Here is a 20,374-nt window from a genome sequence, read left to right on the forward strand (position 1 = left end):
CATAAGGCAAAAATCAATAATCATGCTTAGCTATTTTATGGCAGTGTACATTTTGCCAGATCTGTGTGCTACAAATGAGAAAATTGAGAGGAGCTGTGTGACTTGCTCGGGGTCGTACCTGAAATCTGGCAGTTGTGCACATTTCCTGACTTGAGCTGAAACCATTAGACTGCTTTACCTCTCTCTGGGGAATTGCCTGGAGACGATGGTGCTGATCACACAGAAATAGAAGTTTTGCTGCCGGCATCATTGGATCAGAATTTTTCTCATGTTGTTGGATTTTCTTTCACCTTGTTTGTCTTTAATGAGTCTTTGTGTTGATTGATAGGGACCATGCACCCAAAAGTTTGTTGAAACTAAGGGCAGCTGCTACAGCTGCATTATGAAAAGGAGAAAGCCAAAAGCCAAATTTCTTTGATCAAGACCACGATTTACTGCCTCTATTTGATGTACAAGTATTTTGTGATTTTTGAAGACTGCATCTAAAAAAAAAATTCTAGCATTGAATGAGTAGAATTAGGGGGGGGAATTATTCACTTGATAATTTGTCTCCTGAATAGAGAAATGTAAATATGTTCTTGTTTTTGAGATCATGTCATTTTAGGGAAGGGCTCTTTGTTTACTATTGTTAGTAGCCCATATCTTGTGGGGATCTCAAAGTCTTTACTTACTGACCATGGTTCTCATAGCAAATAAAAATGAGCATTTTTTTCAGCTATTTCAAGTAAGTGCAGGGGAAGGAGGGAAAAATTTACAGCATTTAAGAGTTGTAGTCTGATGATACTGTTTTACATTAAATTATGAAGACATCTGCTTTCTTTACTGCTACCTTTTTGTGGTGTTTATAGATTGGTGTTTAAACTGCATTGCTCTTCTCTAGTTATGGCAAGTAGTTATATTACCACCTATTAAATACCATGTTTATACAACAAGTAGCTTCAATAATGTTAAAATTTTATATTTGTTCAATGCAGAAGAAAGCTAATCTCTTAGGGTCTCATTTCTATAGAAAAACTAATCTCTGAGGGTAGAAAGAGTAAAGATTCTTACCTTTGTTGCTATATTGTACATTTTATAAATCCGCTTTTCCGTAATAATTTGTGAGGGACCTTCCCTTAAAATGATTAAATACTTTGCTTCTGAAAATGTTTCTACAGCCTTAAATTCTTGCCACTGCTAGGACATGATTGCAACTTAATGATTCTTGCTGGGGAATAGAAAAGGGGATTGAGCCTGATCTGTCTAATCTGGACTTGAGCATGGTGAGATACTCCTACAACTCCATCAAGTCATGGGGAAAAGCTCTAATGCTTCTCATCAGGTTTATGCCTCTGGGCTTGCCTTTGACTGTGATCCTATTAACAAAAAACAAAGGTGTTTTTAATTTCTTGCCTTCCCAAAGAGAACTTTCTGTCCCACGCTTTTACATTGAGAAGAACATTGCGTCTCTTAAACAGAATAAAATTGCCATTTTTGCTGTTATTTTGTGAAACATGCAATATTCAATGAGCTTTTTCAGAAGACATTGGATCATGCTTTTTTCTCCTTACTAGCTGTGTTCTTAGTCAGCAATTATGGCACTTGAAATCTGGGCTGTGATTATGTCTTACATGGATGACTTCAGTTTGTTGGGAACAGAATGTTCCCCGCTATTTTCTGTGTCAATTTTTGTCTAATATAGAAGAAAAACTGTTGAAAAATGTTCTCAAATTTGCAATTTTGAGACCTCTAGTTCCCAGCTCCACAAATAATTTACCATCACTTACATTTAAAATTATCATTGGTTGGAAATAGGAAATGGAATTACTTCTGTGACAAACTGAAATGTTTTGTTCAAATGACTGCTTTATGGCTATGATAAATCTGCATCAGTCAATAAACTCTATTTGCTCTGTCCTGAAAACCAGGTCCTCAGTGTAGTTATTAAAGGAAAATAATCCCTTTGTGCACTGAACTCTTACCATCATTTAGATAATTATCTTTGGTAGTTGTATTTGTGTGTTGGATGTAATATGGTGCCCATCTGATTTAAGATTACTGTTTCTGTGAGGGTATAAAGAAATAAAAGGAAGTCTATTAAAACTTTTGTACATTTAATTGATTATTATACTTGTTTTAAAAAGCTGTTCCTTTTTTAAAACCTTTCCATAAAGAAAAAAAAAACATATTTGCAATCTCTTATTATCAGAAAACACATACTACAAATATGATCCTCTGATTTGGCAATACTCTTACAATGTAGTTTTATTTTTGTTCCAGCCAATTCATCATTACATTGAAATAAGAGAGTACTTTACCTCCTGATGGCTGGGGCTATGGCTAAATGTTCAAGGTCACTTTGTCTTGGATAGATTTTATTTTTAACATACGTAGCAGTTTCATTTAGCTAATCCATGATCAAGCAGTCTTTTTTTTTTTCCCTTTAGTTTCTTTGATAAAGCTTGCCCGGGGACTCATTAAATCTTAATTCACGGTACAAACCTTAACTCAGCTCATTCCCTGCAGTGTAGCCTGTTGTCAATTCTTTGTAGATCTGTCCTTTTGTGAAGTAATTGCCTATCTTCTCACCCCTTAAATTCTCATGCTAGCCTGGGCATTTTCAATTCTCATGCTAGCCTGGGCATTTTCAGGGACCACCATTCATACTTGTCCCCCTGAAAGAAGAACATGTTAAAAAAATACCAGAGATAAACAGTATGCTTGACTTCTTGAGCTGTTTTAGAACTGAGTCCATAATGTAAAAGCTGTGCACAGCGTGTTCAGTGTGCTAAGCCTCTTACCTAGAGGTCCGATTCAGGAAAAAAAATGTAAAAACATACTTAATCACTTAATTTTCAAAGCATGAATAATTTTATCAGTGTCAATGAGATTACCAATGCTTAAAGCAGGTGGCCTTATGTCCTGCACCAGTGTAAAAGTTCAGAAAACATTTCTGGTTTTTTACAGCCAAAAATAGTCTCATAAATACAATGATATTAAAAACTGCCAAAAATTTGGGTTGAAGGAGTTCTTCCTTCATTTCAAGCACACTGAATTTTCTGCCTGATTTAGAAATACAGGAGGAAGGCCTTCTATGATATTCTGGTCATAAACTGAAATTACAATGAATTTTGTTGCTGTGTAATAGCAAATAGGATGGTTTTGATTAGTTGGCTGTTCAGAGGGTTGGTTGGTTTGTTCTTTAGTCTACATGTTCTTTTGGCTTATAGAAGTCCTGGAAGGTGCTATCAGGATGAAAAGCCAGTTCTGCAGAGGCTGAAATAAATCAGGGAAAAAAACAGCCCCTTATGGGGATTAATGGAACAGCTAAGGCTTTTCTTCAGTCTTGACACAATTTTGCATTCATTTCAATGGTAAGATTTCCAATAGTTTCCATGGCACCTTATGGGCCTTAGTATCATTTAAACACCTAACAGGAGCACATCTTATTTCTAGGCATTCAGAGTGTGAGCATAATTCATCATGCTGGGAGAGCCTTTATCAGAAACTGTTATCTCAAAATGTATTGTTGTGACAGCATCTTTCAAAGGTGATGTGAAAGTGACTTGCTTAATGAAACAGTCATTTTTAGATAAGTCCCTCTATCCAAAGATGCCCCTTTAGAGTTCAGGAATAATAACTTGGCAAGCAGCATGATTTTATGTAAACTATTGAAGCTAACACATTATTTCAAACTCTGAAGCATGATACAGTAGCATGTAACTGAGAGGGCACTTCTGTAAAAAGTTACTTAGATCATATTATTGAACAAAAAAATCGAGCTTATTTTGATAAGCTAAAAAGCCCCCAGGGAAAAAAAAATACAAATTGTTTCTGTTGGTCCCAACAGATGGCATAACCAGTTTAAAAATGTAAATGCAATGAGCAGTGTATATTGCTTAAAGTGTAAATTTGTCATTTATGACTGTTGTTCTCCTTTCCTGTTCCAGTAATAATTAAAAAAAAAAAGGTTAAAATTCCATTGTGGTACAGAAATAATGTTTTTGAGCCATGTCTTTACGTGTTTGTTAAAACTTATCTGTGTGAAACAACAACATCTGTTTGTTGCAGTTACCGCTGCTGCTGTTTCAAAAAGCGCTGCTGGGCTTGGCCATTTGGGAATTTCTTACATTTGTTGGGAAACTTGCCTTTCTGATTAACTGCTTATGTTCACTCTGATTAGGGTCTCTGAAGAGGCTTAAGTGGGAATCCTTATGGGTGATTTTAGGCTCTTACAAGCAGGGAATTAGTATGTGGCTGGTCTTTTACAGTCTGAATTGCTGCGCTGTTGTATGATCAATCATTTCTCTGCAGAGGAAAAAGTGGCACACTTTCTTCTACCTCACTGGAACCTGGAAGGACTTGATTGTATAGTTGCCCTGGGGTTTAGTGTCTCCACAGGTGGAGAGCGAGGGTAAATGTTTGAGCTACAGAAAATTGAAGTACAGGAAGACCATGTGCACTCTCATGCGGTGCTGTCTAAGATTGGAAATCAGCATTGGATTTCTGACTTCAGTCCAGTCTGTGGGTGGGTGGTGGCTGATACAAAAGAGTGCTAAAAATCTCTGAGATGTAACACAGAGCAAATGTGAGTCCCATTTCCAGTGCCTGATCCCACAATTGTTTACTGTAGCACTGCTGCATACCGTAGCACTGAATGTACTGTGGCACTGCTGCTACTGCTTTGCCTTTACCTCTGTGAGTCAGAGCATTTCCATCCTACAGGTGGTATTTCAATATTGCATTCATTGCCCTGCTCTGCTTTGTAAACTGAGTGTCGTCTGGATTTTTTTCTTGCCTGGGAATATCTAAGCACAGCATAGATAATTAGTTTAAGACTTTAGGACACGTTCTTGGGGCTCCCTTAAAAATAAATAATACTTTATCTATCTGTATTATGTTACAGTAAAAAGAGCACTTCCTTCTCTTTCATTATTATGATAAAGGTCAACTTAAAAAAAGAGAAAGAAAAGAAACTTAAAAGCAAAGTTTGTTTCAGAGACCCCCCCAATCCAAATGTATTTATGTTTTATGGCAGGTGTTTCAGCAATTATTACTAATTGGAAAATTAGATGCTGTTGCTATAGCAGCATCTTTATTCACTAATTGGTTTTGGCACATTTTAACTAGCACTAGCTCAGCTAGACACAGTTATTCACATGAGACCTGTGAAGATTTGTATGGAAGTGGTGAGCCAGTGGTGCAGGTCAGTGCATTAGCCTTCCACCTCTTGATCCTGGGCACAGCCCAGGTTCTCTGTGGGAGCAGAAGGAAGGCCTTGGCAGCCTCATCCATATTTGTAAAGCACAAGAAAACAGGAAATTAATGACATTCTGAGCTACAGCTCTTCAGTTCCCATTCTTCATGTCTATTTTGACTGTATCAGTTGCTGCAGGGTCAACAAACTCAAGTGATTCTCCTTTTTAGATTGCTTCTCCTCTGGTTTTCTTGCTTATATTTGACTGGGTGATATGTGTCTTTGCTGATCTCAAAAACCTTTGAACTCATCTTTTCTTGACCTGTCTTGTGCTTTTTTCCTTTGGTTCCTGCATTGAATATTTACTGGGGCTTTGGGGCTTTTTTCACTGAAGTTACCTTCATGTACCATGTAGCATTTATTTTCTGGGCAGTTCTGGTTTCTATTTGAGTTTTTCTTTGCATGTGCTTCACAGTAGGATGAAGCTCCACTGACATGCTGCAAACTGGAGGACTTTCATACTTTAATTACCTTAATTCCTTCTTGGACTTTGAGAGGTACAGCTTGCTATGCAAATTTTTTTTCTTCCTTTTTTTAAATTTTTTCTCTACCTCTCCTGGATTTTGTGAAGATATTAAAGTCTTGGAGGTGAGTAGAATTTGAAAGACAACAGCGCTTTCAAATCTACTTGTTTGCCCCTGCCCTGTCTGTACACTGTAGATTATTTTCCCATCCACCCTTCCTTCTGTGACTGTAGGTACCATATAGAGGGCAGAGAAGGGTTACTTAATAAATCTGGTTTCTTGGCAAGTGTTACCTCTTCACCATGCATTCTCTGCCTTTTCTATATCAGAGTCTTTTTGAGTTAGTGAAAAGAAGTTGAAGAGCTTGTCAAGGCAAGGATAGTGTAAAATTTTTCCTGCTGTGTGTCTGACTCAGGAAGTAGTGAGCAGGTGTGAGGAGGTGTTATATATTCTGTTGGAGAAAAAGAAGATTCCTGTTTGGGTGGTAGGGGTTGCCATGAGAAGTCTTGTGTATGTGTGTATACAAATATTTAAAGTTATTCAAAGTACAGTTAGAGCTGCGCCTCTCTTCCCTGCAAGCTAATGATGGAGTCATTTGCCAAAATATTGAAGTGCTGTGTGCCATAAAATTCCCAATAATTTTTCATTCTCAAATATGTTTTTTAATGGGCAGTGAAATAAGCAATTTTAATCATGAGATTTTAACTTCAAAATAAGCAATTCTGTTCAAAAGGGTTCTCTGTTTGAAGGTGCATCATTAGGACTGGATAATATGTAAATGAGAGTTTGATTTCTAAATGTAACATTAGTTACTGTTAATTATGTCTTGGCAGCTTTTAAATAGTTTTTGTAGTGATAATAAATTTTTTGTTTATAATAGTAAATCACTTGTTTTGATAAGATGCATATTGATAAGAAGTACTCAAGGGCAAGTTCTTTGATGGGATGACAAATACACTTTACTCAAATAACTTGTGAATTCTAAGGCATAGAGCATATTGAAAGTTAAAGGATGAGTAGGGTTTTTTTCCTTTGATTTCTTTTTATTAATTTATATGTTTCTTAATTTGGGAGACAGAAAAAATATGCTTTGAACCCCCAGATGAGTGGCTGTGTTTATTCTTCGTGTTCTTGGTAATACCTCCTTCTCATCATAGTAGACATTCTCTAAAAGGAGAGGGAAAGCATTTTGAAAACCCATGTTTGTTATTATAACATTCACTCTAGGACAGTTTTGTTCATCATAGCTGATATTCTATCCTAAATAGCTAGTGAACTTTCCCTGACAGTAGCCTCAAGGCTAAAAAAAAAAAAAAAAAACAAACAAACCTTGTAACTTCTTGCCTTGTAATTCAGGTTTGAATTCTACAGTGTTTAATAACCTCCTTTTCAATAGTTGCTCTTTTTTTTCCATATCTAATCTCCTCTGTTTTGTAGTGGTTATCCCTGTGATTTGGGAAGTTATGAAATTTCAGTTAGAAGTCTCAACACAGCTTGAGTATGTCTCTGGCTGCACTGACTTCTAATCAAATGAGAATTGCAAAGATCCCCAAACCAAAACCCAAAATGTTCACGGCAGTTTGGAGTTCCAAGTAGAAATATCATCTGTCTTACTTTCAGTCATGTTTCAACCTACATTTATTAGAAGTAATTTCCACACGTCATCATCCATAAGCTGTATCTGAGCTCTTGACTTGGCATTGTTATTGGTTCTAATAAGAGAAGCAGACTCCTTGGCCATCACCTCCTCCAGATTTGTCCATTTCTTCTGTTTCTTCATTTTTTTCCACACCTACAGTTTTCTCTTATTTTATGTTTCGTTGATAAATCTTAGTAAAATAGGTACACTTTTTCTCTTCATATCCTACTGTCCATTCAGTAAAAAGTTGGAATTTATTATTGCATGTATACTAGCAGCAGATCTAATGAGAGTAGTGAATTTTAATATATTAAGTGCTAAAAAGACTTTTCCATTTTGGGACTGCATAAAAATATTAGTTCAATTGCAGAGTGTGGGAAGGAAGAAATTATTTGTGCCAAATTATGTTTTGTTGTACCACACATGCTTTGTGTGAAGCACACAGCATGGTATTCTTAGGAAAATATGCATTAATGAGATATCAGGGCATCTGACAAGCAACAGAGGCAGGGGATTGAGTTATGTTCGAAATGTTTTAATGTAGTTACAAGGCATTCACTTGTTTTGAAAATGCTTTTGTATGAGGTTGGAAAAAATAGTGTTCGGCTGATTATTTTTAGATAAATGCTGGGGAAGGGTCAGACTCAAATGAAATAGAGAGTGTGTGTTTGAAAGGTGTGCCAGCCCTCACACTGAAAGAAGTATAAAATCAAATAGGAACAGGAAAATATTAATAGCACCACACAGGTTGGTAACCCTGCAGCTGTGTTGTGGGTTTATGGGGTTTTTGCAATAAATCCCATAAACAAATAAGGTGTTCTTGAAAACACTGTGCTAAAATGCCTCTGTAAAAAGCTGATGGGTAGCCCTATATTATACAGAATCATAGAATTGTTTGGGTTGGAAGGGACCTTTAAAGGCAATCCAGTCCAATTCCCCTACAATGAGCAGGAACATCTTCAACAGGATCAGAAGTTTCAACAGGTTGCTCAGAGCCCCATCCAACCTGGTCAAGATTGTTTCCACATGTGAGATATCCACCACTTCTTTGGGCAGCTTGTGCCGGTGTTTTACCACCATCCTTGTAAAAAAACTTCTTCTTTGTATCTAACCTAACCCTCATTGTGACCTTCCTTCAGTTTAAAAGCATTACCCCTTGTCCTATTGCAGCAGGCCCTACTGTGATCTGTCCCCATCTTTCTTGCAGGCCTTCCTTAGGTACTGGAAGGTTGCTATAAGGTCTCCCTGGAGCCTTCCCTTCTCCAGGCTGAGTAACCCAACTCTCTCAGCCTTTCCTCATAGGAGAGATGCTCCATCCCTCTGATTGTCTTGGTGACCCTCCTCTGGACCCAATCCCTGTCTGTGTCCTTCCTGTGCTGGGACCCCAGAGCTGATGCAGCCCTGCAGGTGGGCTCTAAGCAGAGCAGAGCAGAGGGGCAGAATCCCCTCCCTCCCCTGCTGCCCACACTGCTCTGGATGCAGCCCAGGACACGTTTGGCTTTCTGAGCTGTAGGCATGCATGGCTGGGTCATGCCCAGTCTCTCATCCCCCAGCACCCCAAGTCCTTCTGGGCAGGGCTGCTCTGATCTGTTCATCCTCCAGGATAGTACTGGGGAGTGACTTGACCCAGGTGCAGCACCTGATACGTGGTCTTGTTAAAGTGAGATTCACATGGGCCCACTTCTCAAGCTTGTCCAGGTCTCTCTGTTCTTCAGGTGTGTCAAACGCCCCACTCAGCTTGGTGTGCTCTGCAAACCTGCTGAGGGTGCACTCAACCCCACCTTTAATGAAGATATTCAACAGTACTGGTCCCAGTAGGCCCCTGAGGGGTTCCACTTATCCCTGACCTGCATCTGGACATGCCAGAAAAGGTGAAATACTGTATTAGTCAGGTGAATATTGGTCAAATTAACTCATATATACAATTACATGAAAACAAAGACAAGAAACAGTTAGCACAGCTAAATCTAAAACAAACTTTTGTGACTGACCATCTGTTCAACAAAGAATCATTTTTTATTGTATCAATTGAAAAGTTCAGATGTTGAAAAAGTGGATCAAAGTATGAGCAGATTAATCAGACTGTGGTTTAGATACAGGAATCATAAAAAATTTTTGTGGTTTTAATTTTCCTAATGGGATTTTTATAATTATTATTATTTGTAAGGTTTAACTGGCAAGATACTCCCATCTGCACAATTTGGAAAAAAAAAAAAAGAAATATTTTCTTTTTAAGGGAAAAGAATAGTCAAAAAAGATAACTGTCTTTGGGAGCTGAGAAATTAAGATGTTTACTACCAGGCAATTGGAAATTAAATTCTGAGAGCTTGTCATACTGCCTGTAAAAGAAAAATCAAAATGAAATGTATCTAGAATCATGTCCCCTTTTTGTGTAGGATGTGTTTTTTTTATATTTTAATTTGATTTTGTAAAGAAGCTGAATCAACAGACTGAAAAAAGGAGCCTTGTGTTTGAAGGTAATACAGATTAACATACACTCAGCAACAAAATCTTTCTCAAATAACAGTTTGCTTCAGCTTTGGGCATAAGAGAAGAACTTGTATCCAATCTTCCTTATTTTTTTCTACTGGATAAGGATGATAATGTTTTCTACCTCCTTGCCTATCTCATCCCCACACCCCTGCAGCAGTGCTTTGTTGTAATGTGAGCATTTACCAGTTAGGTCCAGGAGCCCTGACATGGAGGCCATATTTCAACTTTTATTAACCATTCATTTTCTTTCTTGCCAGTCAGTCATCTTTCTTTGAGTATAATCATATGATTACTTTTATTTGTAGATAATTATTTTTTAAGAATAATCCACATTCCTAATAGAGCCATTCAATTAGTGTAATAACTCATGTTATTTATATTAATGAGTTATTGATGTTAGCTACATATATCATTTGTTACAAATAACATTTAAATTAATTTAATTTAATGGAAACTTTTACAATTATTCTCCTACTTTGTGGATTGTGAGTACCTGCCCTCATGTGGACAACTGATTTATTCAGAGAAGGCTCTATACTGTGCTTGAGCTTACACAAGAAGAATATACTTTAGGATGAGAAAAACTTCCAGTGACTTTTGGTCAGACCTGTAATGTAATCACATCAAAAGTGGCACTGGTAAGCACATTTATGGTGATTTGTACAAGCTTCATATTCACCCCTTAAAAATAGGAAAATGAGTTTGACTTGCTGGGATATTTCTGACAGTGACAATTACAGGAAACAATGTACAGTACTGTGGAAGTATTTATGGATGTGGAAGGATTTATGTAGCGTGGCAAAGTAGACATTGCAGATCTGCACTTTCTAGGCATGTGAATTGATTTGAGGCTTGCAAGAGGGAGAAAAGTCCAAAGTTCAAACATTTTTATCATTTTTTAACCCCAGCCAGCAAACCACACAGCCACTCACCCGGTTCCTCACTACTGGGATCAGGGAGAGAGCCAGAAGGGCAAAGACAGAAAACTCATGGATTGAGATACAGACAGTATCAGTTTAACAGATAAAGCAAAAGCCACACATGCAAGCAAAGCAAACCAAGGAATTATTCTGTGCCTCCCATGGGCAGGCAGGTGTTCAGCCATCCCCAGGAGAGCAGGGCCTCAGCATGAGTAATGGTGGCTTGTGAAGACAAACACCATCCCTCCAAATGTCCTCCCCTTTCTCCTGCTTCCTCCCTCTTTATACATTGGCCATGATTTCATAGGACATGGAATATCCCTTTGGTCACTTTGGGTCACCTTTCCTGTCTGGGTTTCCTTACAGCTTCCTGTGCACTCCAATTGCCCTTCCAGCATGGGAGTACAAGAACCAGAAAAGGCCTTGAGTCTTTTTAACACTGCTCAGCAGTAGCACAAATATTTCTATATTATTGAACCTGTGTTCTGCACAAATCCAAAAAGTAGCCCCATGCCAGCCACTGTGAAGAAAATTAACTCTACTCCAGCCAAAACCAGCACTGTTGTTCATTGTCATAAATTTCTTTTTAGCATTAACGTTGTTTTTTGTGAAACCACAGAGGGTTTTTTTAAAAAGTAAATGATCTCTAGGCAAAATATGAACTGAGCTGAAAAGGTAGCTGTAACTGTGTGCTTCAGCATTATGTTCTGATTAAATTAAAATTGGAATATGAATCCCTAGGCATTTAGTTAAGCTTTGTACAAACATTTACTGCAGCATTATTTTCTGATCTAGATATAATCATCCAATGCTCTCTGCCCTTACTCTGTTGAAATTTTTATTTAGGGGTGGTTAAGTCAAAATTCATTGTTGACAAGGGGCTTTGAGCAAGAGGGGGAACTATGTGACCAGCAAGGGTCTCTCTCAACTGGAAGAATGGTGTGAGTTGTGTAACAAGAAATCAATAGGCTATGCATACATCTATATCATATGTATTTTTGAAGTGGTTTTTGAATGTTCTGTATGCACCTCTAATGCATATGTATATCTCTGAAGATAGTTGTGTAGGCAAAAACAATAGCTAAAAATGGGGTGTGAAAATAATTAACTTCACAAACAGAATCATTAGTCTTTTCGCCTCCCTTGGAATCTACTGAAGAAAGTTTCCCATGGTTGATGCAGTGAGCAACTTAGTGCTAAATAAGAGCAGTCTTCAAAAAAACACAACAACCCAGCCCAGTGTGGCCATGTCTCAGAATCACTGTGTCTGCCCCTGGAGAATATCAGATCCACCCACAGGGGTTGCTTCCAGGTAGACTGTTCACATAAGGAATGACATCCACTCCGCCTGGAAAGGGAATGTGAACTGAGAGGCACTGAGGTAACCCAGGACTCCTTAAGCCATCTAGAGCCCTGTGCTAAACACACATCAGCAAAAAGTATTTTTCTGAAATGAAATAAATTTAAATGGTGGGGAGTTTTATTCTTCTGTGACACACTGTCTGTTGTATGTGGCAATTCATAGCATTGAAGGTCTCTAATTGTCCTTAAAACAGACACCAAATTGACTTGCTATATAATGCAGTGAATTACTTTGTTGTTTATTGGTTTTGACAAACAATGGCTGAACTTCACTTTGCAGAGTTGGATGTCATAGTTATAAACCAGGTACAAGACAAAAACGTCTTGTGGTAAAATCAGTGGTAAACCTGGTTCACTTAAGAGGACCTAAATAGATGGGATCAGCCTGGATCAGCCTGTCAGCAGAAGGGTGGCTTTTGGCAGGAGCAAGGGGCTTAGAAGACTGGGAGAAGGGGTGGAAGTTGACTAAGTACTGAAGCTGCCCATTGGAAATTCAGTCTGAATTTCCAATGCACAGCCCAAAAATAGGAACACTTTTAGTGAAGTGTACACAGAGGATATGCTTTAAATGAAAGACATCATAAGCATTAGTGCCTAAGAGACCTGAAAAATCAAGTTCGCAGAAGACTTAAATGAGCAAAGCAGGGTGGCTTTAAAACAACTTGTGTAAAACTGAAGGCTGGGACAGCAAAATTCAAATCCCCTTAAGTCAAATCTCCCAAAAGGAGAAAGAATCAGGAGATCAATTGAATGAGCAATTAATGTAACATAAGGTCTGTAGTGTGAATGAGATGTCTGCAAATGAATTAATATTTTCCTATTTACTTTTTGTATTATGCTTACAAAAAGTTTTCTATAAATGTATTAACAGTATTTTAGCAGATGTTGGAGCATGCAGAGATCCACAATTTATTAGAAATGTCTACCTAAGCAATTTGAGCAGGTTTTTGTTTCTTGGGAGGTTGTACAAGGAAACATTCAAGTTGGAGAGGAAGCTGTCTGTACACAGAAATTCCTTGGATTGTCCTTTTGAAACAGCTATCCTATCACTATCAGGTAAGGGACTGTAAATACCCAGAAAGATTGTTACTCTCTTGTCTGATTGTATCTAGATCTAAGGTAGTATTGTAGTTTGGCCTTTATGAGACTGCAATCCAAACTCTGGTGTGAAAGTGTATTTTAGGATCCTTCACTTATATGTGGAAGCAGATTGCTGAAAAGTGCATGTAAATGTTGATTCAGAGTTGAAAGTGCGCCAAGAGACTGCTAGTAAAATATTTACTGATAACTTTAAGATGGAAATACATCTTGCTTAGTGAGCTATAAGTTCAGTTTGGAATATGTTTTGAGGAGGAACATATTTATATTACTATATCTATAGTCTATGGAGCCACATTTGCTCTTGGAGATATTTTCTTTTAGTAATTTTGTTCGTGCCTGGCATAGCTTTCAAAAAAATGAAAATGAATGTATGTGATTATATCATCTTCAATTGCATGTACATTTAAATATTTTGGAATTGTATGAAGGCCTTACGTTATTTTATGCCACCACAGGAACAAAACATTTTTTTCTTCTTTCTTTGTTAAAGGTAAAGCACATTGTGATCAGAAATCTAATAAGGGAAAAAGACAGAAATGATAAGCAGTTTTTCATCAGAGAGAATGTAAAGACTGAATGTTGTCCATTATTAAAGTTGGATAATGCTATAGAAGAGATTAAGTTGTAAACAATTCTCTGTGAAAAATAATGGGGGGGGTTTATTGAGGTTTTTTAGCATTTTCTAATCCTATCTTTCTAAAAAGTTGAGCTTGGCTTTAAAATGCTGATGTTCCTTTTTAACACTACTGCTTTGACTCTGATTTTTCATTTCTATTTATGCAGATAATTTATTTTCCAAAGTCTCAGGTTCTCCCCCTCTATGTATTCAACTTGTCAAAATGAGCCTAAAGGATGGATGGTTTCTACATAAGTAGAAGTGGTCTCAGCACTTAAAATTTTAAATGGAAATTCTTTAAAACAAATTTTTAAGTGGGATATTTTTTTAAATTATAAATGGAGTTAAGACTAAAAGGCAGTGTATGAATTTCAGGTAGAAAACAGGTCAAAGCTATTGTAACTGACATAGTCCTATTGAATCAGCTCACACAAAAAATAGGCCATGTGACAAAAAGCAGATTTTTCCAACAAGATGATAAAAAACTTGAAACCGAAATGAGTGCAGGTTGAGTGTGTACAGTGAAATCCAACTATCAAGAAGGTGTTCATGAGTAAGTTTGTTGCACAAAAATTGAAACTTTGAAGATAGAACCTGAAGTTGGATAGAAGTCTGCATCTCTTAGAATCTGGTGGCACCATATCTGATGACACGCTCATGTAATTATATTGAATTAACTTAAATATGTGAAACCTTTTCAGAGATACTGCATTGGAAAAGTAGTAGATCCTTCTTCAGGCAGCTTTTACTGAGCTGTCAGTCCTGAGCTCAGAGTAGCACCAGAGTACTTTGTGTGTCACTTCATTGATACATGCTCTGGTGAAGTGCTGTGTAATGCAAGTGAAAGCCATCGCACCGAAGCACATCTTACCACTTTAATACTTACTGTCTTTATGAAAGAAACATATTCTGCTCTTACAGCAGAATGTGGGAGTGATGCAGCAAGTCTTTCTGTCTCTAGGAAATCTTACAGTGGTATTTTGCCATCATGTACTGATGTGAAATTATCTTTCTTAACAGTTGTGAGATCAATTGACTTTTTTTTTATGTGGTAATAACTAAGACTTCAGTATATCCTGTCTTCTAAAACTGTTCATTTTAGTTCATAGCAGTGTTCTGAAACATTCTGTGATGAGAAAAAAGGGCTAAGTTCGTATTCAAAGTTCATGCCAAACTACTATGTGCTAGGGAAAATGTTGCATATCGTGAGTTAGCCTCTTTTAAAGTCATAACATGGGGGTGGGATGGTTTAGAGGTTTTGGGTTGTTTGGAGGGGATATCTGTTTGGGTTTTTTTTTAATCTGCCTTTTAACCATGTAGTAGGTGGGTTTGTGCTCTAAGGGAAGAGAGGGCATTTGTTGGAAAAACATTCATTTGATGGGTAGCAAGCTCTTCTATTTATTTCTGGCATTGATTGGTCTGTTGTCAATACACATCTTTGTGGAGATTCCTCATAGAAAGTGACAAAAAGAACAGCAATATTTGTGTAGTTATGCAGTAGAGGGGGTATTTAGCTGTATTGATTTGATCGTTTCATACATTGCAATACACAGATTTTTGAGTTGCTCAAGGTGAACCCAGAGGACTTCAGTCACTATATTCAGTTAATATCAGGTGAAATCATAACTTCAGAATTCAGACAGTTGTAAGAAACATAAAATTGGTTAAGTATTTTTAGTGAAAAATATAATACTTCCTTTGAACAGCAAACTAATACATACTTGGATGTTTTCCTTTGTTGAAGAGGTGGAATTATGAGTCTTTTCATTTGGACTTCCTTGCTACTGTTGTCCCAGAATAGCTACAGTCATAAATATTTAGACTGGTTGGTGTTTTCAGTCATTACTTTGAAAAGCTGACAGTAACTTTTGTTCAACGTGAGGATGTGAGAAACAAAACAGCAGTGGGAACTAAATGCCATATTCCCTTACAGAGTTCATTGGAGTTTTCAGCAAATACTTAACTGCGACTTCTGACAGAAACTGTGTCATACTCTCACCTTGACAAGATTAAAAATTGATAGTGTTTTCAAAAAGAACTGCGTTTTGTAATGTTCTGATTGCATTTCTGAAAGCTAAGTGGAAAGAAGTTAGGAATGACTGACTGAAGCAATGTAAACGGAACAACTGTGGATCTGCTTGTCTGGAGCATAAAATCCACATTCACTTTGGAGCTGTCTTGGGTAATCAAACATTCCTGCATTAACAATGAGGGGATGCTGCAGATATGTTATATGAAGGTGGAAAAGATAAAAGCCTCTCTTACTTTTCCCTTTTGAGGAACAAAGGCTGTAGCACTGAATTGCAAGGCACAGGAATGTATAGAAAAATTAGTCTGTGCCCTTCTTCCACTGGCTATGGTAAATATTAAATAAATTAATCTGACTGAATAGAGTACTTAAGCCTTAAGTCACCCTGGCCCTCCCAGGCCAGCAGGCACTTGAGACTGAAATCTTGATATATTTTTATGACAAAGGCTATAAGATGTAGGCAGGAATCAACACCTAAGGAGGTGTATTTTCTTGTCATACTGTGTTCATGTGCACAGCAGTCCTAGAAACTGCCCTCATTGGCCTTCTGAATAGGCTAGGTGCTATAAATAAAACAATCTGACACTTTCAGAGGCTTCCAGGTCTTGATGGGTACCTGAAATAATCCCATAAAAAAGCTGTGGGGCTGAGGGACAGTGCACTTGTAGGGCACTGTCTGCCCTGGAGGAAAGGACTTTGAACACACAGCCTGTTTCCATGTTTTCCTGACAAATAGGACAGCTTGCTGCCTTTTCCTGGCAACCTGGCAACCTTGAAAACAAGGGGTGAAGCCAGTGGTTTTTTTGCTGTCCCAGCACAAGTTAACACCTGCTTGCCCCCTTGGCTCCTTGTTACTGTGACTGTGACCTCTTACTGCAGTTTCAGGAGAGAGTTTTGGAGTGACAAGCTTGGGGTGTAGTGAGACAAATGGTTTCTGCTGAGCTACCCTGCACTGTGTGAGGCCACAGCATGGCAAACTGTGGTCTCAGTGGCACAGCCATGATATCCAAGTGAATAATGATCCTATATATCCTGGTTTTCCTTAAAATGTGGTATGGGAATCAGTAATGTAAAGGTGGCTCTTCTACAGGGCTCTCTAGATATGCATATATATGCTTCACTCATCCTAGGCAAAGGATAATGGATTTACAGAAGACCTGAAAGAGAAAATTATCTCCAAGATAATTGGAGATAGCCTATTCCTCTCTGAATGTCTGGTAAATCAGCTCCCAGCCTTGACTTCAAAAAGATGATGGAAGTCAAAATGGAAGCCAAAATTCACTCAAGACTCATAAGCTTCAGGTGTTTGATCAGTTATTTTTAAGGCAATACTTCCAATATAAATATTACTGTCATTAGTACTCCTTGGCTACCCAGTCCAATTGATCAGTAGGTCCTTTTACATTGGGAGGGAGGATGCAGTCTCGGACATCAACTCAAAACAAAGCTCTGATTCATGATGTAGATTCAGAATGAGACAACATTGTTTTAACAGTGCTTTTCAAATTTTCTATATGATAGTTTCTCTTTACCTAGTCATCTCCTTTCTTTCTGTTATTAGTTTGTTTTTTCTGGGATTGATTTGTTGGTTTGGGAGGGAGTGGGCTGAGAGATATTGTGGGAATAGAGTATCACACTGGGAAGAGATTTGCCTACAGATCTTAATGGGTGTGACTTGCTTGGTGTTTGGTTCTTGTTTTGTTTACATGCACATCTGGTATTTCAGAGATGTGTGGTAATTGCTGGCATAATGCACAAAAGATGAAACACTCTATCTATTGGAAGAGCGTACTGTGTGTATTGATCAGGAGGTTAATAGAGCTGCTTCCTGTCAGCTGGCATGAAACTGTGAGGACGTGAAAGAGAGACAAGATGAGGAGGAAGTGTCAGGAACCAAGCAGTACTGTGCACACTCTCCTTCCTACCTGTTTGAAATGTACCTTCAAGCAGTGACAGTATCAGCTAAGACATTGGTGTCATTGAGCCTTCTTGTAAGGCTCAATGTCAGACTCTTACTGTAAAGGAATTCATATTAATATATACTCTGTACATTGTCCTTTCCATCAAATTTAATTTTTGACAAGTGTGAGCATGACTGTCTTATGCTGATACTTTTTTCCTGTCTTCTTTCTTTCTCTCCCTTTTCTCTCTTTTTGGTTCATTGTGTTCAGTGATGGGTGGATTACTCATAGAACATTCTCCACTATAATTTATGTTTATCTGAAAATAGGAACTGCAGTTCTTCAATAATAATAAACTCCTCTATCTAAACAGTCTCTATTTCTATTCACTGCCTTCATTTTCTTCATGTCCTGTCATTTTTTTCATTTGCTGCTGCTGTTAATCTGACATCCTTTGCTCCAAAAAAAAAAAAAAAATGTGTTTTATTTACAGGGCACAGCATTGGGAAGTGCTCCTGTACCTTCTCGCAGGCAATTATGTGAGTCTCTTAAATTCCGCTCTGTGTTGTAAAGATGACTATGTGTTCATGTGCTGTAGCATGGCATGCTGATCTAGAGTTAATGCCCTGAGGTCAATATTCAACCACTGGTGTTGTATATTGCCTGTAATGTGTTTGTAGCTAACAGCTTCTATTGACCCCATCTTTATTTCTTCGTTGTGTTTCGTTCAACACATCATGAAATGGGGCTGCGCTGTGCACAGTAGACTTGCAAGCAGGGAAGAAAATACCATAATGACTCAAAGTCTGGAGGGGAATAATGTTACCAGATCATGTGTGCAACATTCTAATGAGTAATACTGTTAAAACTAAAGAATCTCTTTTTCCTATTCTTCAAATTAATTTCTCTGTTGAACAGATGAAAAAAATCTGGACCTCAAAAAACAAAGAAATGGAAAATCAAACAATATGGTATAAGGCAGATGTTACTGAGACAAGTTGTATTCCTTATAGGACTTCCCTTCTAATTAATTTGAAGAACAAGTCCATCTGCTGAGTTGAGGAGAAAAGGGAACTTTTAGAAAGGGATTTCCTTCATTTTTTTTTAAATCCATTGGAATTATTGATGATAAATTATCTTTCTTTTAAATTAAAATAAATTCCACTGTCATTCACCAAAACCCCAAGAAACCACAAACAAAATGTGCTATATATTTTTAAAAATGGAAAAAAAATAAGAGAAAGGCTTGCATTCTAATTCCAGATGATCTCTCTGCTGCATTAACAGTGTTTGCGTGAGTATGCATATTGAATGTATAGATCCTTAGAATACCATCAGACTTTGAGATGAGGACTTTCTTACATTCCTTATTTCTGTCTTTCTCCTCCTACCTTGAGTTAATTTTCATCCTAAAGACGTTGGTGTCTTCCACATGCATATAATGAGCTACAGCCATGCACTGCATTATTATAATTACTGTGCACTGCATCACACCGCTGAATGTGAAACAGACTCATTGCAGTATAACATTACAGGCTTATTCATAAGTACAGTGCAGTTTGACTGATGCTCCATTGTTGGCAGTCTTGAAACATGTTGCTTGTGTGAATTCACTGGTGCTGCTCTTGTGTATTCCTAGGAAAACATAAGGCGTTTGTCTGTGAGTGTGGGTCTTGCAAAAGTAACAAAAATATGATCTGTATATGACTGTCCTTTCTTTTGTGCAATTATCTATGATGTTCCTATTCAACTGAGAATATCTAAGGGAAGGAAAAAATACCAAGATGTAGCACTCTTCATGAAATATAATTGTGCTCCTATTACAGTTATTTAAGGTGTGGTGGAAACAATAAATATTATCACTGTGTCCTTCAGAAAAAAACAATGTTGAAGTTATTTTTCATCCAATATGTATGTCACTTAGCAGTCTCCTAAAATGAAATTTGAATTTCTGGCTGGCTTACTCTCATTTAAATTAGTCCTGCTACTAATTTATATGACTGACAACCTCAGTGGAGACTTTGGGAACACATTGAAGCAACATGCTTTAACATGCTCAGTTATAAAAAATCAGCGTGTCCACTTCCTTCCTTGTATGGAGCCTCTGTTTGAGGTGAATGATGAAGTGTCACAGAATGAAGTGTGAGGGATTTGAACATAAGGGAAGGTGTGGAAAGCACAGAACATGTTTTATCTGGCAAAGACAGATGTGTAACAAAATGAAGATGCAGAGCTCTGAAATACACAGAGGAATGGATAATGGTTGAGTTAATTATGTGTATGGGTAGGCTGGAAGAAGTGGTCAGAATTTCCACTTTTTCTTGATAAAATAAACATTGCTGAAATGGTGAGATGTGAGAAGTTTAAAGCAGCATATATAGAATGTGTCAATGGCTTAACTGTGAAGCAAAAGGAAACAAAAACCACCCTGTAAATAAGGGAACTCATAATATCTAAGTGAATAATTTCAGCCAGCTGTTTCCTTCTTTTATGTGTTCTGGTAGGCAAAGATTGTATGGAACTATGAATATGTTGTGGTAAAGTTATAACAGGAAGCTAAAATTAGAGCTTGCACATCCTGAGCTTGTCTTCCAGTCATTGGGAGTAACTTTT

At 37.6% G+C, this 20,374-nt stretch overlaps 1 protein-coding gene across 3 annotated transcripts in view; it reads left to right on the forward strand.

The window, feature by feature from the left end:
* The window catches only part of CCSER1 (coiled-coil serine rich protein 1), a 615,756-nt gene that overhangs the window by 471,693 nt on the left and 123,689 nt on the right, over positions 1-20,374 (forward strand). Inside the window, exon 10 of one of the 3 annotated variants that reach the window (XM_071431639.1) lies at positions 18,255-18,300. The exons of the other annotated variants lie outside the window; for them this stretch is intronic. Within the exon in view, the coding sequence (XP_071287740.1) occupies positions 18,255-18,300 (46 nt within the window). The remainder of the gene's footprint in view (positions 1-18,254; positions 18,301-20,374) is intronic. 3 annotated transcript variants of the gene reach the window in all.

The sequence above is a fragment of the Agelaius tricolor genome, unplaced genomic scaffold, assembly GCF_023055355.1.
Source record: "Agelaius tricolor isolate 1412-34295 unplaced genomic scaffold, bAgeTri1.0.p SCAF_8, whole genome shotgun sequence".
In the NCBI taxonomy this organism is placed as follows: domain Eukaryota; kingdom Metazoa; phylum Chordata; class Aves; order Passeriformes; family Icteridae; genus Agelaius; species Agelaius tricolor.